This window comes from Bos javanicus, chromosome 16, assembly GCF_032452875.1.
Source record: "Bos javanicus breed banteng chromosome 16, ARS-OSU_banteng_1.0, whole genome shotgun sequence".
Lineage (NCBI taxonomy): Eukaryota > Metazoa > Chordata > Mammalia > Artiodactyla > Bovidae > Bos > Bos javanicus.
The window spans coordinates 58,714,082-58,737,433 of NC_083883.1; the positions used below are offsets into that span (position 1 = coordinate 58,714,082).

At 41.2% G+C, this 23,352-nt stretch overlaps 1 protein-coding gene across 1 annotated transcript in view; it reads left to right on the forward strand.

Annotated features, from left to right (window-relative positions):
• PAPPA2 (pappalysin 2) overlaps positions 1–23,352 on the forward strand; it is a 317,270-nt gene that overhangs the window by 263,267 nt on the left and 30,651 nt on the right. The window contains exon 20 of the mRNA XM_061383283.1: positions 9,883–9,954. Coding sequence (XP_061239267.1) covers positions 9,883–9,954 — 72 coding nt within the window. The remainder of the gene's footprint in view (positions 1–9,882; positions 9,955–23,352) is intronic.

Genomic DNA, 23,352 nt, shown 5'->3' on the forward strand with positions numbered 1-23,352 from the left:
AGGAACTCAAAAGCCTCTTGATGAAAGTGAAAGTGGAGAGTGAAAAAGTTGGCTTAAAGCTCAACATTCAGAAAATGAAGATCATGGCATCTGGTCCCATCACTTTATGGGAAATAGATGGGGAAACAGTGGAAACAGTGTCAGACTTTATTTTTGGGGGCTCCAAAATCACTGCAGATGGTGATTACAGCCATGAAATTAAAAGACGCTTACTCCTTGGAAGGAAAGTTATGACCAACCTAGATAGCATATTCAAAAGCAGAGACATTACTTTGCCAACAAAGGTTCGTCTAGTCAAGGCTATGGTTTTTCCTGTGGTCATGTATGGATGTGAAAGTTGGTCTGTGAAGAAGGCTGAGCGCCGAAGAATTGATGCTTTTGAACTGTGGTGTTGGAGAAGACTCTTGAGAGTCCCTTGGACTGCAAGGAGATCCAACCAGTCCATTCTGAAGGAGATCAGCCCTGGGATTTCTTTGGAAGGAATGATGCTAAAGCTGAAACTCCAGTACTTTGGCCACCTTATGGGAAGAGTTGACTCACTGGAAAAGACTCTGATGCTGGGACGGATTGGGGGCAGGAGGAGAAGGGGACAACAGAGGATGAGATGGCTGGATGGCATCACTGACTCAATGGACGTGAGTCTGGGTGAACTCCGGGAGTTGGTGATGGACAGGGAGGCCTGGTGTGCTGTGATTCATGGGGTCACAAAGAGTCGGACACGACTGAGTGACTGAACTGAACTGAACTTTGCGTCTTTTGGTGCTGCTAAGCAGATAAGAGAGACACCTCAAGGCTGAGGGATTTCACCAGGCCCCTCTCCTATCATATGCACTTTTGAGATAGGATAGCACGAGGTGTGTCATCCATCCGCCCCCAATAAGATTGACATGAATACTGGTTTATTGAGCCATTATCAGCCCAAGGTTTGAAAAATGAAAAAAAAAAGCTAGCTTTAAGCAGAACCATTTTGAAGAAAGGGCAGATTCCCAAGCAAATACATAGTTTCATTAACATAGCTTAAGCAAAATATTTCCATAAGAAAAATGCATTGGTTAGCTCTAGGCTGAACCAGGTATCATCAACACAGAATTAAAAGAAGGCTCTTAATTTTGTGTAGAGAAGGAAAAACAGAAACAAAATCTTCTGCCACTTGCAGTTCATTTCCTTCTGCCACTTGGGGATCTCTGCCCTTCCTGCTTGTTACCCTCTCAAAGGGTTGCTATAAAAATTCAAAATAACACTTTTGCAATGTTTTTCAGTTTCTTGCACATAGTTTTGAATTATGTAAAAATGGAATTTGTGTTCACTTAGTACAAATCTCACCTTTGGAAATTTCCTACACCTATGAAAAGATATCACCAGCTATCTATAAGAAAGAGAAATATTATTCTACAAGTTCTATGCTCTGCTTGTTAGTGTGTGTGTGTATGTACAGATTGATGTATGTAGGCCTTTTTTTTTTTTTTTTTCTGTGCCTTTTACAAATGGGGCTGGGAAGACAATGGCGATTCAGTGCTTCCTATTGGAATACCTCTGACTAAAGAAGCAATGTCTAATGGCTTGGTTATGAGTCTGAGAAGAGAGTAAGGATGAACATATACTATTCTGTTATATCTAAATGTTTCGAGAGCATTGTGGCTTAGGAAACGTGAAGCAAGGATTTGAAATCCCCAAATGAGCTGTCTGAGCCTTTGCTGTTGTAATAATGTCTTCCTCCTTCACCTACTACGTCTGCAGACATAGACTTCTCTATAATGATGGCGTCAGCAGAGACCTTGCAGAAAGAGAGGACATAAAACAAAAAGGCTTCTTGGCTGTCAAATAAATTCTTGCCAGTTAAAGTGACTGAGCAGTGGAATCTGGCAGCTGGGACAGACAGGAGCAGCCAACTGTGCACTCAGTGTCGCCACTCATATCTAGGGGGCCTGAGCTGAGGGTATGGGAAAAGCTCCACGTGGACTTCCACTGAGAGCACTGTGTGCTTTTCTCATCCCTGCTTTTTATCTTCTTCCTTTCCCCTTCTTCTTCCTCTTTTCTGTCACTCTAATACCAAACTATAAGTCTTAGAGGGAGAAGGCAGTGGCAACCCACTCCAGTACTCTTGCCTGGAGAATCCCATGGACAGAAGAGCCTGGTAGGCTGCAGTCCATGGGGTCACGAAGAGTCGGACATGACTGAGTGACTTCACTTTCACTTTTCACTTTCATGCATTGGAGAAGGAAATGGCAACCCACTCCAGTGTTCTTGCCTGGAGAATCCCAGGGATGGGGGAGCCTGCTGGGCTGCCGTCTCTGGGGTCGCACAGCGGACACGACTGATGCAACTTAGCAGCAGCAGCAGCAAGAGTCTTAGAGATAAGAATGATGTCTTACCTTCATCCCTATGTGTGCATGCCAAGTTGTTTCAGTCATGTTGGATGCTTTGTGACCCTATAGGCCAGTAGCCCACCAGGTTCCCCTGTCCACGGGATTCTCCAGGCAAGAATACTAGAGTGGGTTACCACGTCCTCCTCCAGGGGATCTTCCTGACCCAGGGATGGAACCAGCATCTCTTACCTCTCCTGCATTGGCGGGCGGGTTCTCTATCACTCATGCCACCTGAGAAGCCCCACCTTCATCTCTAGACCTCCTCCTCAATGCAAGATTCATTTCACTTGCTGCTCAGAAGGCAGTTGCTGTGCGAAACCAAAGACCTGGAAAAAGAATGGCTCCCACCCCTCCAGCGCCATTTCTCATGGCAAACCTTTGGGTTTTTCCAAAAAGACACCCACTCCAGTATTCTTGGGCTTCCCTTGTGGCTCATCTGGTAAAGAATCTGCCTGCAATGCAGGAGACCTGGGTTCAATCCCTGAGTTGGGTAGATCCCCTGGAGAAGGAAAAGGCTACCTACTCCAATATTCTGGCCTGGAGAATTCCATGGACTGTATAGTTCATGGGGTCACAAAGAGTCAGACACGACTGACCGACTTTCCCTGAGCGACAAAAAAAAAATAAGATTAATTTTTTTATTATTGTCCTTAACCACTGTGTCTGGAGAATGTTTAATTATATCTTGTGACTTTCCTTTCTAAAATAGGAAAATTGGCATTTTGACTTACCTTATAAAGAAGTGGTCTTTTGAGAATCAGATTTCATGGAGAGGTTTTTCTTAAAAACACATAGTATGGCAATTGTTTGCATGTAAATGAATTTTTTTTTTAAATGTTTCTTTCTGAAATACAAAAGAATCCATCACAATAGCTCATTTTCACTATTGGTTTGTTTCATAAATTCAGTTTTCTCAGATTGGATAATACTTTTTTCCAGTATATCATAATTAGGAATTATTTAATATATCATAATTTAGTATATCATAATTAGGAAGTCCAAATTAATGAGATTTTCCTGGGGCTACACTCATTAGGTTTGCAAAAATTCTAAACACTGTGTGGAATTCCTCTCTCAGCTCCTCAGCTCATCAACAGAATTGCTCAGTCAAAACAAATCTTATAATTTCTGACTTTGTTTTCCCAAGTTGGTCCCAGAAGGATTAATAACATCTTAAATAAAACCAAACTGTTTTAAGAGAAAGAAAAAGCAGGAAGAAAAAAAGACAATACCCTTCAGTGGCATAGCTCCCTACTATTTGGTATCATCCTCCTGGTGTCCCCTTGTCTCCTAATCCTTGCCCTCCCCTCACCTCGAGGGTCCTCTTGAGAGGTGCAGTTATGAGTAACAGCCCTAGTGACACTTGCCACACACCATGAGAGAACAAATCCTTCAGATGTGAGTCATGCAAAGATCTTTGTTCGTCTGTTTTAAGCATGGAATTGTTCCCTCTCTGCTTGAGTAAGTCTCAAGCATCAATTTCCTCTTCTCTAGAGAACAGACAAGGGGGTCTTGGAAGATGAGGGAAGAGGAACCAAAAGCCTACTGGAGGGTAATGTGCTATGGTCCAAATAGATATTCAGAATAACACTGTATTTTATTTAGGGCTGCATACATATATAGTACTGATGATAAGGAAACCATCACAAACCTGGGCAGGAGCAGAACTTTGTGGCCGATGTGATTAGTTGCCCATTGTGTTAAGTAACTTATTCCTGATAAAAAAAAAAAAAACAATTGAGCAATTTTTTGTTAGACTTTAATGTTGGCTAACCATCAGTCTTGTGACTTTCAGCAACACATTTAAACATGCAACAACCTTCATACAGCCCTATGACCTTCTGAATAACCCTAACTAGTTTCCCTTCCCCTCCTCCCTCCCTCCCTTCCCTCTCTCTCTGTCTGTCTCCTTCTCTCTCCCCCCACTCCCTCTCTCTACCCTCTTTTCTTCTCTCCCATCTGCTCTCCCTTTGTTCTTCCTTCCTCTCTTCTCTTCTTTTCCCTTGATTTTTTTAAAAAATTAAAGTAGCTCAATCAAAAGAAAATCTTTAAACTGGTTTTCTCATGAATCTTTTCCTTTTGAAAAGTTCAAAACAAATCCTTGGCACTCAGTTGTTCCCAACTGACTCATCTGAGAAGTGGATTGCTAACAGTGTAACAGCTATATAATCATATACTAATGTGTAGAAATAATAATTTAAAATGTCAGAATAGTTGTTACCAGAAGGGAGAAAGGAAGGAAAATGATGTTAGAGGGATACACATAGGGGACTTTAACTGAACCTCTAATGACTTAAACTCCAGAAGCACATAAAGTGAAATGTTATAATTTGATAAAGCTGGGCAGAGGGCATAAGGTTATTTTTTCAATTATTCTCCATAACTTTTCAAATATAATATATAGGATTATAATTTGTCAAAAAAATATTCCAGGAAGTAAGAAAATCATATTGACTGTTAAAAGACAAACTGAGGCATATTATTAAAGGTTTTAAGAGTTTATAGGAACAAATCTCAATTTGAATTAGACAATGCCAAACTGGAACTGGTTAGGAGTACTCCACCAGGAGGTGTTGGGGAGAGATTTGATTATAGAGAACAGGCAAAAGAAAGTAAGGAAATCATTGATTGGTTATTGCATAAAGCCTAATTGGTTGTCCTTTGTTTTCAATTTCATAACCTTGAGGCATTGATGGGCTTAGATTCCGGTTTACTTCCACAGGCCACCATGGCATTTAGAGCCATCTTAGCATGACCTTCTTGTTTAGTTAATTTAACATACCTCACCAGGAGCTGGCCCTTCTCTGCCAGCTTCTCCCTAACTTCCCTCCTGTTTCACATCCATCTTTCAGCTCACCACCACAAATGTGCACATAAAAATGTAGGACCTGGAAAACATTTGAAATTTTCCGCCAATTTTAATTAGTAAGTAGTTATTCAATTAATTCTGTATGCAGATCTTTTCTTATGAGATGAATGATTTTCATAGGCCAGAAGATAAAGAAAAATCCTAAAAATACAGCATCCTATTTAGTGGTTGACAAATACTTAAAAAACATTGTCTCTCTCTAAGTCACTGAGATAAGGTTATGAGTTGGATACAGTCTCTATTTGCCGGGGTCCAGCCCCAGGGGATCCAGGGAATTAGAAGGGGAGATGGCTTCGGCGATAAGGATACGATAGCTTTAATTAAATGTTAATTAGAGATATAAAGAGTAATAAAATAAGGATAGCTCAGGAGGAAAATCCAGTGGAGAAAAGAGGCTGAATAACTTGGCTTACGTGGAAAGCTAATAAAATTCCAAGGCAAGGAATTTACGTCAGCTACGTAGGCCTCAGGCATACTCCTGTTCTCCGGAAGGAGAGGAGACACTAAGGCCTCCCTGGTCAGATCTTAGAAGCCCAGGCATAATTAGTAGGCTTGACGAGCCTCCACGTTTCAGATGGGAATTCAGCCAGAAGGTGAGAGAAAGAACGACATGGGGAGACCAGTCTTTCGAGGAACTGATCCCATTTTTCATTTTCCAGGGTCTGTTTTTATACACTGAGATGTTATACAAAAGTCACGTGGGGGCAGCAGTCCTGACTTTTATTAAAGTCAGGTGCTTTATACAAATGTATACAGAGGTCTTAGGGGTGTTACATCATCTTTTGGCCAGGGGGCCTGCTGACAATTTATGACCCTCTCCTTGTGACAGCGGTCAGTCAACCAGAACACTTATTTCTCCAGGGGTGAGTATTCTTAAAACAGATGCCACCTTCCGAAGGTACCAGATAAAGTTACATTCCTATAGGGTGAGGGTGTGGTGGGTTTTAATTAAGGAAAGAATTTGCTTAGCCTAAGGTCTAACGTGATTAATATCAAAAGTTAATACTTATTTCTTCTATATATTCATTAATGTGTATAAGGGCAGGGGATGTGAGACTTAGCAGCAAACATTGGCTCAACAAATGAAAAACCCTTCACCAATACAATTTCTAATCAGCCCACTATACTATACTAATAGTTTTCTAACTTCTCTAAAGAACCTGTTTTTAGAAGGTTTACAGCATCTCGTGCCTCTCACGGTTGGGAGGCTGTGAACAATCACATGTGGCCGGACAAGCCTGTCAGGCAGGCTAGAGAACCTTCAGAGGAGTTTGTAGGTTGAAACACTCCTATCACGCCCAGGAATTATTACTAACTGGAGCTCTAAGTTAACTCCTTCTCCGAAAGAGGTGGTGGGGGACAGTCCCCCGTAAAGTCAGAGGTGTAGGTGAGAGCACAAAGTAGTAAAGTAGGCAGACTCTAGTTTTGGGGGTAGATGCTGTAGAATTTCCAGGGGTATTCCTCAGGCTCAATCCCGCCTTTGCGTATGTCGAGCCTCCTTCCTCATGACCTTTGTCATGGGCGGAGTTCCTCACGCTGGCTCCCGGCATCTATTCACAAGGGTTTGCAGTCTACAAAGCATGTGACACACGTACCAGAAACTGATGTGGTTTTTACAGAGATTAAAGAGGTTGCCACTCTGAATTAGTCTTAAGACTGAATCATAGAATATTTTAAAAATCATTGAAATGGCTATTGTCAATTCCACTATCATGAGTTTATTCTACAGATGTGGTTACACATGTATGAAATGATTTATACATAAGCCTTGTTTGTTAGAGCAAAAGACTGAAAATAACTTAAATACCCATTAATATGAGTGTGATTAAACTAGGGTAAATCCATGAAATGGAATAATATACAATCAATAGAATGCAGGATCCCGTGTACCATAAAATGAACAGAACACCAAGAAACATTATGAAGTGAAATCAAGTAAGATAATCAGACAAACAATAATAAAATAAAGCACTAAATAAAATTTCAGTATTTTATAACCTGTGTGAGGAAATAATTTAATATGCATATGTATATTCATAGACTATCTCTGTAATGATATAAACAAGAACTAAAAATAGGATGGAAGAAATTGGGTAGTTGAGGAACAGATGTAGGAGGGAGATGTGTATCCTTTAATGCCGTGTATATTTTATACAGTCAACATATATCACATAGTAATAAAATTAAATTATGTAAAAATACAAAGATGTAGGTGAGTTCCATGGTTAGGATTCCAGGTTTTCAGTGCTATAGCCTGGGTTCAATCCCTGATCAGGGAACTGAGATCCCACAAGCCACATGGCACAGCCAAAAAAAAATACAAAAAGGTAAAAAATAAATTGGAAGTAATAACAGAAAACAGCACTGGGGAAAAAGAGTTAAAAGTAAAGACAGACTCTTTTCCTTCCTTTTTTTTTTTCCTTTGCAAAATATGTTTAGAATTTTTCAGTTTAGAAGATCAGTGCTCTGGCCTATGAAGGTGATGGATGAAGTAGAAGGTATGAAGGGCATAAGAGAAACTGATCCAGTCAGAGGGTTCTGGCAAGTTCTAGCTATAGTCATCATGCAAGGATGCTAAGGCTGTTTCCTTTCGTGTAGAGAAATTGATGGACTTCCAGCTGCCTCCTCCCCCATAGACTCTGAGCTCTCTGAGGCAGCGAGGGGACCGAAGGATTTTCAGAGCTCTCGTGTTCCCTGGGAATTCTGGCCCCTAGCTACTGATACATTTGATTTGAATGACTGACTGACTAGGGTGCGACCTGGGGGTCCTTAGTGAATTCAATGAACAAGAAGGAATAGAGTTGCCGTGTATTTGCTGTTCAAATTATTATGTTTTGCCATTACCATTATCTAATGATAAAACATTGAGAAAAAACTCAGAAAGTTATAAAAAAAATACTTGAATTTGCTGCTTTCAGACAACTATTTTCATAGAATCTACATTGTTTTAGGTATTATAAGTAATCCAGAGGTGATTTAAAGTATACATAGGGTGTTATATGCAAATAGTATGTCATTTTATATAAGGGACTTGAGCATCCTTGGATTTTGATATCTGTGGAGGTCCTGGAACCAATCCCCTGTGGATATCAAGTTATGACTGTATACATTTAATAATCCTTTTTTTTTTTAGCACAATGATAAGTTAAGCAAAGTCATCTTCTATATTATTATAGTATAGAGTTTTGAATATCAAGGTTTTGTTAAGATTTATAGTATTTATTTCCTCTCTTTGGAAACTGTGAAGCAGGACTTTTAGTTTATAGTAACATAACTCCAGAAAAATACTGCAGATTCCCATTTTCATAACTGACTGTGAGGTATATATTTATATACCTGCAGGTTAATATATGAAAATGTCTTCAATCTGATTGCTCCAGTCTTAGCATTCTAGAATGTATAATTTTCAATTACTAAAGGTCTATTTAATGTAAAACTCATGTCTCACAGTGTATTTTTTTTGTATGGTTTCCCTGAATTTCTGTTGTACTGAATTTAAAATGTGCATATGAAGGTCCGCAAATGGGTGGATGAGTAGCCAGTTATAGGGAGAATCTCTTTTTCTCTTTGAAACTTCTCATGGGACTTTCTCTTTTCCTGAAGCGTATCTTTTGAAAGTGTAAAATGCAAAAATTAGAAGGGAAAAAACCTCCATGAACATGAGTTGTTATTATTCACAAAGAGCAGATAACAGTTTGTTAAAAGTCACATTAGCAAATGGCCATTGGGATTTAGAGGGAGTCACCAGTGTTTTAAAAGGAACACAGGAACACACTTTTACACTCTCACCAGTTAGTGCTGGTGCCATTTGAGTCCCAGTGTTGGGGTGTTGTGCTGTTCAATCACTAAGTCATGTCTGACTCTGTGAGCCTGTGGACTGCAGCACGCCAGGATTCCCTGTCCTTCACTATCTTCCGAAGTTTGCCCACACTGGTGGTTTCACATTAAACGTCTATGTGCAGTGCGTAGACCCTCTTTCATTTCTCACAGGGAGGGGATACATGGTGCTAATGACTTGCAGAGTGCTGTTTGGCCTCCACTCCTCTCTTGGGCACTCACATTTAGTGATCTAGGATGCCCGAAATCCACTTTTAGTTCAAGGCTCTTCTGATGAAGCTCTATTTCTCAGCCTTTAAAACTCCATGGTGCTTCCTGATCAACACAGCCATCTCACAATTTCTTGCAACATTAAAATTTCAAAACAAGTGGGACAAATATTGTGCCTAGAGCCAAAATAAAGTCATTTTAGTACTGAGGATGCTTTTTTAAAATTTTTATATATTTTTTAATTGAAAGATAATTGCTTTACAGAATTTTGTTGTTTTCTGTCAAACCTCAACATGAGGATGCTTTTTTTTAACCACACTGACACCACTCTGGAAATTTTAATAGCTCTGGGAGGGTGAAGACATTGAAGAGGATGAAAACTTCCCTTTGCTAAGAGTTTCTACCTTGGCTCTATCCAGCTGGATTAGCAGTTCCAAGGGAAGGACTGGGCAGCTGCCTTTGACCTCTTCATGCAGCCTGATTGGGGCTCGTTCCTCAGGGAGGGGGTTGGGCTGATGGAGTAAGCTCAGAATTTGCCCTTCCTCTCACTGACCAGGTATCTCAGCTTTGGTTTTCTGTTCTTTCCCTCTTCCCTTTCAGAGCATCATGTGTACTGGGCGGCGTCAGTGGCACCCAGACCCCCTCCTGATCCACTGCATCCAGTCCTGTGAGGTAAGGTACCCCCCTCCCTCAAACCCAAACCAGCACTCTCTGCTCTGCTCAACTCACAGAGATTTGAGTCCTTCTGGTTCAGTATCTTGCCCTTTCTCTGCTCCGATGCCCTCTGTTCAATCTCTTACATGTAGCTCCATAATCCCCAAATTACAGATATTAGGATTTCTGATTTTGTCTTTTTTTTTTAAGGCAAAATTTCCAGGGTTCCATTTTAAATTACTTAATAAAAAATAAAGTTAAACGCAAGTCAGAATGATTTATGGTTTGGGATTCTCTAACTGGGCCTCACTGGAGCTTAGTTAGATCAGAGTTTTGCAGCTCGATGGCCCACAGACAGGGGTTTGGCCAGGGCAGTGTCTTAAAAAAAATTTTGTTTTGGTTGCTAATGCTTAAAAATTGGGATTTCCACACAAAATTCGTATGTGTATAGGTAACATTTTACATACACCAAATAAATATAAAATCTGTGCAAAGATTTTTCTCTTGAAAAACAAGAATATCTGGCAACTATGGCAACAATTAACTGGATCTGAGTGGCAGCTAGAATGCCAGAAGGGCCGCTGCCCTCCAGTTCACACTGTCCTTAGCTTTCCCTGTAGCTTCTCACCTCCTGGGCTTCTCTCATTGACATCAACTGTCGGGGTCACGCAGGCATCTCAGTTTGCAACCTCTGAGGAGGACCTGTAGTCCACTGGTGATTAACCCAAACTAGATTTTTACCAACTCAAGAAATCCTGTTTACTTCTTCACTCAGGGCATCCCCCTACCAGGGGGTAAGTTAGGGGGTTGTGAATTCCTTGACTAGATTAAGAGAAGTTATTACAAGGAAGAGTCAAGAATGAGGTAGAGCCTTGCTCACAGAGCATGACAAAGGAATCCTGACATGGATACACACACACACACACACACACACACATACACACACGTTCTTGTACCCAGGGAATAGCCAGTAACAAATACAAGTACTCTAGTCTCAGTCACAACAGCCTTTGTTATCCAGACCTCTCAATGGAAGTAATTCAGCCACTTAGCAGCAACACTCGATAATTCTGGCTGCACCTCGAGCGCCAGAGGGAGCTGTTTAACTGCCCTTGACTTCAGCACCCTCCAGTCATAAACACCCAACTCTCTCCATTCTTCTGTATCTCTGTTTCTCTTGATCTAATTCTGGGAAACTGGGATCTATGTGAAGCCAAAGGGGGGAAAAGGGTGGGGTTTGAGACAAAGAGAAAACTGGGTGGGGAAATGATACCAGTAAACTGGCGTGGGGAGAGTGCATCAGGAGATACGCTAGCTTGGAGTGTGCTTTGTTACGGTGTCAGCCAGCAAAACAGCTCATCTTCTGCCATCATTAGAAAAACAGATGGCAGTGGGGAGGGGAGGAGGGGGAGTGACTCATCCCCCAAGCAGGGGGTAAGAAGGGGGAAGAAGAGGCCAGGGAAGGAGGGAGATAAACAGACAGAAGACTCGAGAACTGGGACGAGATCAAAGGTATCCTGAGAATTCCCTTCTGGTGCTTCCACGCATGATCGCAAGAGGGAGGGTAGACAGCAGGCCCTGGAGCTGGCTTCGGTGTTTCCCAGAAGGTTACAACACACAGCTTTCCCACTTTGTCCTCCCTCCACACTGAACCCAGCGCATGCTGTGGTATCCAGAGCATCCCAGGCTGCTCTCAGCTCCTTTGCTGATGCGATGAAGAACAAAACTGTGTTCCCTCTTATGACCCCCCACCACCCAACTACTATCAGGCACAGACGAGGACTGACCACCACACACCTGTTGGTACCCCTACTCCGGGGGTTCTCAAAGTGTGACCCATGGACAAGCACAATTGGCGTCATCTAGGAACCTTCACTTTCACTTTTCACTTTCATGCATTGGACAAGGCAATGGCAACCCACTCCAGTGTTCTTGCCTGGAGAATCCCAGGGATGGGGGAGCCTGGTGGGCTGCCGTCTATGGGGTCGCACAGAGTCGGACACGACTGACTTAGCAGCAGCAGCAGCAGGAACCTGTTAAAAGTGCCTATTCTCAGGCCCCATCCCAGACTTATTGAATCAGAGGCTCTGGGGGTGGGGCCCATCAATCTGTGCTTTTTATTCTTTTTTTTTTTTTTAATTACTTTTTAATTTTTTTTTAATTGGAGGAAAATTGCTTTTCAATGTTGTCTTAGTTTTTGCTGTGCAATAATGTAAATAAATTATAATTATGTGTGTGTGTATATATATATATAAATATATAAAATATGCTTAGACCTTCAATCATGTCTGACTCTTTGAGACCCCATGGACTGTAACCCGCCAGGTTTCTCTGTCCATGGGAATTGTTCAGGCAAGAATACTGTAGTGGGTTGCCATGCCCTCCTCCAGGGGATCTTCCCAATCCAGGGATTGAACCCAGGTCTCCCACACTACAAGCAGATTCTTTACCATCTGAGCCACCAAGGAAGCCCAAGAATGCTGGAGTGGGTAGCCTATCCCTTTTCCAGGGGACCTTCCTGACCTATTGTAGCGGGGAGGGTTTTCCTCATTTTGTGGGGTGATAATTGAAGTGAGTGGTCACTGCATCCATGAACACATAATACTGTCAGATCATATAAGTGTTATCTTCTGTCTTTTTTCCCCTTCCTGCTTCCCTCCCTCCCTCCCTTCCTTCCTTCCTTTTCTTCTTTCCTTCCCAAAAGTCATATTTATGAATTCTAACAAAATGTACAGTCCTAGGTTCCACTTAAATTAAGAACATCTTGTTCTCTAGGGAATGCAAAGGAAATAAAGGCCACACTTCAGCCTCCCTTTGGATAGAAACGACTAACTTACTTCCTGTAGGATAATTAACATGGAGTGCCCATTGGCCTACAGTTTGGTTCTACTTTTTCTTTGAGCATGTATCTCTTGCAAGTTCATTGTGCTTCCCAGCAGCACCCATTTTGGCTTACAATTTCTGATAGTCTCTCTTCAACCTTTTGCAGGTTCTTGTAGAGTTGTGCTCTTTCTTTTTGGACAAAAAGGGAGCCATGCAGGAGGACGAAGCAGAATGATGTCAGAATTAGGTTCAAATTCTGAGTCTACCTTTGTTAACTGCATACAGTATCTGTCTGGCTTTGTCTCAAAACTTCTGTGAGAATCAAGTGAAATAACTGATTTTAAGGTGCTGTGTAATTTGCATGTAATGTAACATATTTGTTGCAGTATTGGCTAAGGAACAATATACATCAGCATGTAAGGATGGGATCTTATTGAAACAATATATAAATATTAAGACTCAAGAAACAGTTCACACACCCATAAGTCTTATGAGTATTATTATATACTGAAGATGGATATGGTTAATTGATGTTCTAGAGGCTTCCAATAAACTGTAGGAAATTTTTAGAGTTTTGGGGATGTTTCAAGTAAGTTTCTCTGGGCATGCTACTGTTTCTCCTATAAATTCTTATATATATCCTTGTAAATGACTGTCATCTCACTTATCACATTATTTCAAGATTATATGACAGGTCCATCCTTCCAACAATCTGTGAGCTCCTAGGGATAGGATTGGAGAAGGAAATGGCAACCCACTCCAGTGTTCTTGCCTGGAGAATCCCAGGGACGGGGGAGCCTGGTGGGCTGCCGTCTATGGGGTCGCACAGAGTCGGACACGACTGAAGTGACTTAGCAGCAGCAGCAGCAGTGATAGGATGTGTGTTATTCCCTTGAAAAGCACAGGCCTAACTCTTCAGTGACTCCTGCTTCTTCCCCTTCACAGGCAAGCAGAGAGAGTTGAGCATCTCAAATTGAGAAAGATAGTATCAGTTTTCTGAAGAGTAGCACAGTGGAGAGAAATGTAGGGAAGGAGTAGAAGGACCAGGAGAGAATACAACCCTGTGATGCTTAGAATCGGAGAGCCTTGCAACGAGGGCAGCCTGGAGGAGCCGAGGGAGGCTGTCAGGAGTCTGGAGGCAGGCTTCAACCTCAGTTTCATCCCTTGGTACATGCTTCTTGGACAAGTCCATTGACTTTTCTGAATTGTTTCCTCAGCTTTACAGTTAGATGGATACAATTTATCTTTTAAACTTGTTGATCAGATACCAGGTTCAGTAAACAATGGAGATGGACCTGGGGCCAGGTGTCATTTGGGGCCTTCAAAGTGGCCCCAGAAGAATGTAGATCATGATGATTTTTCAGAAATAACTGCAAATCTCCCTTGTTACTGGGACTTTTCCCTTCTGTATACATTTTGAACTTGATTATACCCATGAGTCTTTCTCTTAACAAACTCCAGTTCAGATCTGTGGCCTTCTTGGTTAGCCTTTATTTCTTATTCACTGACTGCATTTACTTAAGTGTAGGTGGGCAGTTGTATTGTTTTTACACATTTGGTAGCTGATATCAACAATGCTTCCATCACTAATTCATTCCATCTGCTCCACCATTCCTTAGATTCTTTCTTCTGTGTCGTCTTGGCCTTCTCTCTTCCCTTCTTTTGTTATTCGTATTCCAGATGGTAGCCCTGTTAGCTGTGTCAATGTGCTTCAGGATCACTTATGGCACTGTCTGGGCTTCCTGCTGTACCTCTAGGATGTGGGGGCCTATATATAATACATGGGGTAGAAATAATGGCATGAAAATCAAGTTTTTATTGCACCTTTTCTTCTTTCCCAAACTTTAAGCCCAGAAGGGTAGAGAGGAGCTAGAGTCAGACTAAAATGTCCCTTTACAGAGATGTGCTTTATACCTGGGTGCAGAATGCCTGCCTGCACCTCTGATCATTCTGCATCTCTGATCATGGGGTGGGGGGAGATGGGGGTGGGAGAGGCTCACAGGTTAGCCTACATGTGATAAATACCCAAGAAGTAAGTGATTGTTACGGGTTTCTACCTGATGTGTGGTCCTTTCGGACTAAGGTTTAAAAATATAAGCCTTCACTCGGTCCCATAGTAACCCCTATTCAGCCATTTTTTATTGAACTTTTATCCTTTCTATCTGTATGGTTTATCTCTATTACTGTGCTTTAGTAATGCCTTTTTCATCACTAGTCACAACATTTTTTTAATACATGCCCAGAACTTGATCTTTGAAGTGTGAACTCATGGAATTGCTACTGATCTTTCTGAGAAAAAAAAGAAAAACAGTCACCTGAGTATGTCTTTATAAATTCCTTATTGAAAAGAGAAAAGTGAGTCTTTTTGAGGATACCTGTATTCAGAAAACCAAATGTTCCAATCCAAATTTTATCACTCTAGGCACTGTGTGATTGCAAAGTTGTTTAACTTCTCTTTATTTCCTTTTCATTGATATTTTGTCATTTAAATAACAGCCAACAATTAAACTTCTCTGTGCCACATTTTAGCTGTTTACAAATCAGACATAATAATCAACCCCTCCCTTGATTCTCAGAAGACAAATCATATGAGCTTACTTTTCTTTTACATTCTTGCCAAGTTCTTCAGTATCTGAGTGGAAAGGAGTTAATTAGGGTGGAAATAATAATGACCTAACAGCCAATAATGAGTATAGCTACTCCACTTCTGGTAGGAATTGTGTGGGTTCACACAAATCTAAATCTAAATATGTGTTAGACGTGCTAAAATCCAGAGAAAAAAATGAAAATTAGCTTACATTGGAACTGTCTTACAGGCTCACTGGCTGCCAAACTCCAGTCCCCTTGAGATTTATTTGTGAATGTCTCTGCCAGTTTTGTGCAATCTCTGCACCAGGCTGGAGATCTGGGCATGGCTTTAGGTTTGTCCAGAGTCCCCTTTGGGTCCAGGGCTTGACTTTAGATCCTCCAGCTGAAATCTCTGAAAATTGGACTGCAAATGTTAATTAGGACTAGGTTTTCATATTGAAAACTAAAACCATTGTGTTTTTCCCCCTCTGCTTTCCAAAAACAAGAAAAGAAAGAAACATTAAAAGCACAACCATGCAAATTGTAAAACCTCCTCTAGATTAGCAAAATTCATGAGAATTTATGTTTGTCTAAGTCTCCTGCAGAACCAGGCTGTGACAGCCTGATGGGCTTTCTACATTTTGCTCCTTTTGTCTTCTCCAGCTTCCTGGGTGGGCCACTTTCTCATTCTGTTAATTCCTTTGTGACATAGGCTTTCCCTATTTCTCTTCCAACCACACCCGTTTTCTGATTTACTTTGCACTTTTCCTTATTGTACTGCTCTTTTGAGTCTTCATTTGTAATCCAGGTTTGCAGACAATTGAAATATTACTTGCTTATAAAAATAATATGGAAATTCTACAGTTTCTTTCATCTGTCCAGGTGCTTTCTAATCATTATGCTGAGATTATAAGAATTCAGTTCAGTTCAGTCGCTCAGTCGTGTCCGACCCTTTGTGACCCCATGAATCGCAGCACGCCAGGCCTCCCTGTCCATCACCAACTCCTGGAGTTCACTCAAACTCATGTCTATCGAGTCGGTGATGCCATCCAGCCATCTCATCCTCTGTCATCCCCTTCTCCTCCTGCCCCCAATCCCTCCCAGCATTAGAGTCTTTTCCAATGAGTCAACTCTTCACATGAGGTGGCCAAAGTATTGGAATTTCAGCTTTAGCATCAGTCCTTCCAATGAACACCCAGGACTGATCTCCTTTAGATTGGACTGGTTGGATCTCCTTGCAGTCCAAGGAACTCTCAAGAGTCTTCTCCAACACCAACAGTTCAAAAGCATCAATTCTTCAGCGCTCAGCTTTCTTCACAGTCCAACTCTCACATCCATACATGACCACTGGAAAAACCATAGCCTTGACTAGACGGACCTTTCTTGGCAAAGTAATGTCTCTGCTTTTGAATATGCTATCTAGGTTGGTCATAACTTTCCTTCCAAGGAGTAAGTGTCTTTTAATCTCATGGCTGCAGTCACCATCTGCAGTGATTTTGGAGCCCCCAAAATAAAGTCTGACACTGTTATAAGAATTAGCAGTGAGCAAATAAAACCTGATTCTATCCATAAATAACTCTATCCCTTTCCTCTTTTTATAAGGCCTTTCTCCACTAAGATTTCTAATGGTTATCGACTGAAAATACACATACAACCTAAAAGTTCAGAGTTATGTTTTATTATGTGGAAATTTTTAGAACTTCAAGCCTTGGAGGCAGATCTCAAATAACCCTGATAGAACTGCTCCGAGGAAGCAAAGGGAGGAACCAGGTTATGTAGAAGCTCTGCAACAAAAGACAGGTAGCTTGAATGTCAGAAGTTTTTAAAAAGTTTTTTTGTTCATTAAAGAGAACCAGATATCCCAAGCCAAGGAACTTAGAGCTTTTCTCTGTATGGGGCGATGCAAGAGTCTGGGCTCACTGAAGTCATTCCTTTGATATGCACCTCAGGGATCTGGAACCAGTATCCCTGTGTTTTCCCTTAGTCATGTCCAACTCTTTGTGACCCCATGGACTACAGCACGTCAGGCTTCCCTGTCCATCAACAACTCCTGGAGCTTACACAAACTCATGTCCATCAAGTCGGTGATACCATACAGTCATCTCATCCTCTGTCATCTCCATCTCCTTCTCCTTCTCTCTTCAATCTATCCCAACATCAGGGTCTTTTCCAATGAGTCAGCTCTTTGTATCAGGTGGCCAAAGTATTGGAGTTTCAACTTTAGCATTAGTCCTTCCAATGAACATTCAGGACTGATTTTCTTCAGGATTGACTGGTTTGATCTCCTTGCAGTCCAAGGGACTCTCAAGAGTCTTCTCAAACACCACAGTTCAAAAGCATCAATTCTTCAGCGCTCAGCTTTATTTATTGTCCAACTTTCACATCCATACATGACCACTGGAAAAACCACAGCTTTGACTGGACCTTTGTTGGCAAAGTAATGTTTCTGATTTTTAATATGCTGTCTAGGTTTGTCATAGCTTTTCTTTCAGGGAGCAAGCGTCTTTTGAATTCATAGCTACAGTCACCATCTGCAGTGATTTTGGAGCCCAAGAAAATAAAGTCTGTCACTAACTCCATTGTTTCCCCATTTTTTGCCATGAAGTGATTGGAATGGATGTCATGATTTTAGTTTTTTGAATGTTGAGTTTTAAGCCAGCTTTTTCACTCTCCTCTTTCACTATCATCAAGAGGCTCATTAGTTCTTCACTTTCTGCCATAAGGGTAGTGTCATCTGCGTATCTGAGATTATTGATATTTTTCCTGATAATCTTGATTCCAGCTTGTGCTTCATCCAGCCTGGCATTTCACATGATGTACTCTGCATATAAGTTAAATAATCAGGGTGACAATATACAGCCTTGACATACTCCTTTCCCAATTTGGAACCAGTCCATTGCTCCATGTCTGGTTCTAACTGTTGCTTCTTGACCTGCATACAGATTTTTCAGGAGGCAGGTAAGGTGGTCTGGTATTCCCGTCTCTTGAAGAATTTTCCACAGCTTGTTGTGATCCACACAGTCAAAGGCTTTAGTGTAGTCAAAGATGGCAGGTATTCTCCTTTCTGAATTCCCTCAGGGTTCACCACTCACAGTGGGGGGCTGCAATCGCTTGTAACTGTGATTCTGATAACTGGTAATTGATGCTTTTGAACTGTGCTGTTGGAGAACACTCTTGAGAGTTCCTTGGACTGCAAGGAGATCAAACCAGTCAATCCTGAAGGAAATCAGTCCTGAATATTCATTGGTAGTATTGATGCTAAAGCTGAAACTCCAATACTTTGGCCACCTGATGTGAAGAACTGACTCATTGGAAAAGACCCTGATGCTGGGAAAGATTGAAGGCAGGAGAAGGAGATGACAGAGGATGAGATGGTTGGATGGCATCACTGACTCGATGGACATGAATTTGAGCAAGCTCCAGGAGTTGGTGATGCACAGGGAAGCCTGGCATGCTGCAGTCCATGGTATTACAAAGAGTCAGACATGACTGAGCAACTGAACTGAACTGTGACGTTCTTGTTTACTGATATGACAGGAAAGATTCCATTTCTCACTGTGTTCCTAAAATATATTTTAAATGCAGTCTAAGCATGACTCAAATATGTTCACTGAGACTGTTCTTAAAGTTCATAAAATGTTGATTAGTTTACCATTTACCTTCATGGTCATTTGCATATCCTTTATCAAATAGTCATATTGACAAGCTCTTTCAGAAAAGTCATTTCTAATTTATCCTACTAAAATAGATATTCCTTTAAGTGAAATTATTTTATTCAGTTCAGTTCAGTTCAGTCGCTCAGTCATCTCTGACTCTTTGCAACCCCATGAATCACAGCATGCCAGGCCTCCCTGTCCATCACCAACTCCTGGAGTTCACTCAAACTCATGTCCATCGAGTCAGTGATGCCATCCAGCCATCTCATCTTCTCTCATCCCCTTCTCCTCCTGCCCCCAATCCCTCCCAGCATCAGAGTCTTTTCCAATGAGTCAACTCTTCACATGAGGTGGCCAAAGTATTGGAGTTTCAGCTTCAGCATCAGTCCTTCCAGTGAATACCCAGAACTGATCTCCTTTAGGATGGGCTGGTTGGATCTCCTTGCAGTCCAAGGGACTCTCAAGAGTCTTCTCCAACACCAACAGTTCAAAAGCATCAATTCTTCGGCACTCAGATTTCTTCACAGTCCAACTCTCACATCCATACATGACCACTGGAAAAGCCATAGCCTTGACTAGATGGACCTTTGTTGGCAAGGTAATATCTCTGTTTTTCAGTACTTGCTTTTGGTAGCAACTGAATGATAAAAGGTTTTTTTTAAGTCTCATACTTAATTTTTTAAAACATATGAAGTACATGTGTGTATGTATGCTAAGTCACTCCAGTTGTGTCCAGCTCATTGTGACCTATGAACTGTAGCCCGCCAAACTCTTCTCTCCATGGGATTTTTCAGGCAAGAATTCTGAGTGAGTTGCCATGCTCTCTTCTAGGAGATCTTCCAGACCCAGGGATCAAATTTACGTCTCTTATGTCTCCTGCATTGCCAGACAGGTTCTTTACTGCTAGCACCATCTGGGAAGCCCTTATATGAAGTACATATGTATACCTATATACATGTATGTGTATGTGGTTGTGTATGTTTGTAAGTTTGTTGTGATTAATCCTATAATGACATAGTGAACAATAAAAGGGTAGCAGTCCCAATCTGATTGTAATTATTGGCAAATTGGAGCAAATAGTGTGCATAGCAGAAAGGATACACATTTTAGAAAGTGAAAGTCATGGGACCCCATGGACTATATAGTCCATGGAATTCTCCAGCCCAGAATACTGGAGTAGGTAGCCTTTCCCTTCTCCAGGGGATCTCCCCAACCCAGGGATCGAACCCAGGTCTCCTGCATTGCAGGCAGATTCTTTACCAGCTGAGCCACAAGAGAAACCCAAGAATACTGGAATGGGTAGCCTATCCCTTCTCCAGGGGATCTTCCCAACCACTAATGGGTTTAAATCTCAGCTCTGCCCTTATTAGCCATATTTTCATGTAATATTTTTTAATTTCATTTTAATTCTATAAAAGTAATACATGTACCTAGTATAAAAAGCCAGTTAGCTCCTCTGGTTTTTTTTGAAAACTGGCAGTGTCTGGCCCTCTCTGGCTAACCTCGCCTCCCAAGGCAGAGACAACTCTTTCATGTCTTCTTTGCTTCTCCTCTTTAATTCTTTAATTTCATCAGGAAATTATGTCTATAAATATCTGTATCTATGCATGCATGCGTGCGTGCTCAGTCACTTTAGTTATGTACAATTTTTTTGTGACTCTATAGACTGTAACTCATCAGGTTTTTCTGTCCATGGGATTTTCCAGGCAAGAATACTAGAGTGGGTTGCCATTTGCTTCTCCAGGGTATCTTCCCTGACCCAGGGATAGAATGCTCATCTCCTGTGTCTCATGCATTGCAGGCGGATTCTTTACCACTGAGTCACCAATGGGAAGCCCATGTATATTTGTGTCTATATATATATCTACATATATATAGATAGATAGATACGCACACACATATATCTGTTTAATAATGCTTGTACTGCCAATCTTGATTTTTCTTTTCGTTTGTGGCATTATGTACGGACTTCTTAATATAGGAGGTGGGGTTTGAGCTCTCTGACATGCTCTCTTGCTCTCTCTCTTTCTCTCACAGACACACACACAAACACTCACCTATATAGCTGCCTGCAGAGGTACTTGACAATCCTAATTCTTGAGTTTTTCTGGTGTTCTGTGCATTTCAGGCATTTAGGTTTCTGTTTTCTCAGATCTGCTCTGTCAGCTACTACTCCTTCATGAACTTTCCACTTTCTTAAACTTTGTTGGATTCTCCATTGGCTGTCATGGTCTTGCCTGTCCTCTTTGCTCTTGTGATTTCACACCTTCTTTACTCCTTTATTCCCATATTAGGGGACTTCCAGAAGGAGCAGATATAAAAACAAATTGAGTTCATATGTTTTACCAGCACTAAGCCTGAAATGCAGTAGATATGCAGTGATCAATATACTGTCACTCCTCAATATTCCCGTCAACAGGGTTTATGCTGATATAGAGGAAAATAGAGGCACTTGATAGAGACAATGTTTCTTATTTTGGTATTTTTCCCTCTACTGTCTCTTCTAATTTCTTATTTTAACCTAGAGCCAAGAAGAAATGTCTTCAAGGCGCTCAACTCTTGAAAGTGTAGGATTTAGATAAAGAAGCACTCATTCACAGAACATACATTTATTGTCCATGTATAGTCTATGACTCTTGGGATGTTAAAAGAATCAAGATGAAACTCCTGTCTCTGGTAATCCACTCTGACTTGAGGGAGGCACGTTTTCAAAGTTCTTTGGGAATAAAGGAAAGATACTGTATTTACTTACTGAACAGGCAGAGGATGGGTGTGGGACATACGATTTGGGGAAGATTTCAGAGCAAAGTGACACTCTTGTAGGATTTGATGGTTTTATTAGTTGGTGTTAAAGTTGAAAGCCCTGTGGGCAGAGAGGATGGTATGTGTACAAGGAACAGGGATTTGAAACACAGGGAAAGTTTGGAGAACCCTTTGGAGACTACAGATGAGGCTGATGGGGCTCAGGCTAGATGAAGACATGGCTTGAATGTTGCCCTACTCGGACGATCAACTTTATTCCAATGGTATTGAAGAGCATCTCCAGGAAGCTGAGAGATCAGATAAGGTAGAAAAATTGTTGAAGATGAAGCCCTTGCAGAAGAGACAGGTGATAAGTGGAATGGTTAGGAGACAATACTTGCATCTCAAGAGAGAGATGTTGAGAACCCAGACTCAGCCCCACTTGGTAAGGATGGAAAGAAGTCATGACTGAGGGCTTTCCTTTTAAGATATGAAATCGATTCTAAAATCCCAGCCAATGGGGTCGAAGAAGATCTATATCTGACTCCCTGGTGCTTGGATGGATAGTGGATGCCATTCACCTCTGTAAAAAAAAAAAAAAAAAGAAGAAGAAGCAGGCTTGTAGGAGAAGATAATGAGCTTGGCTTTAGATAGAGTGAGTTTAGTAGAGTTGGAAATAAAAAGTCTAGAGTTCAGTCACACAGTCTCAGTTGATGACCTGTTGAGAAATGAGGGAAATATGGATGATAATTAAAGGTAGGTGAGGGGATAAGATCATGCCAGAAATGTGAATGGGGAGAGGTGGAGAAAAAAGGCATGGGAGGAGGGAAGTAATACAGGGAAGAACAGAGGAAGTAAAGCTAGTCAAGGGAATAGAGAATGATTAGAAAAGTAGAAAGAAATACAGGAGAGAATGGTTGTATTAAGAGGAAAACCATGGAAGAGGAGAGAGATGGCAAATGGTGTGAAATGCTAAAGAGCGGACAGATGAATTGAGTATTGACAAGAGACAATTAGGCTTATGATTTCAACATTTGCTATAATCCCAGACACAGTGGTAACCGTGGAACCGGAGAGAGGGAAGTAGGTTGAGAAATAGATAAGAACATGGATGCAGCAAATAAAAATATTGTTTCCAAAAGTTGGCCAGTACAAGGAGTGAGATGAACAATAACTTAAGTGGAAGATAGTGTTTATGGAAAGACTTTTGATATGAATGAAACTTTAATATATTATCTGTGGATAATAAACTGATTAAAAGTCTGGACCCAAGGTAAAGAGGAGATAGAAGGGATTACAAACACTGTTGGCTCTGAGTCAGATGGGAAGGAAGGCACAATGACTGAAGACAAAGTTTGTAGTGCTGACTTAAAAAACATTCACAGCCTAAAAGTTGAGAGTTATGTTTTATTCTGCGGGGACTTTTAGAACTTCAAGCCCAAGAGACAGCATCTCAAGTAACCTTGAGAGAACTGCTCCGAGACTGGGGGAGGAGCCCGGTTATATAGAAATTTTGAAAATAATAATAATAATAAAGGGTAGGTAGTCTGAACATCAAAAGATTATTGTTAATTAAAGAAAACCAGATAACCCCAGACAAGGAATTTAACGCTTTTCTATGTATTGG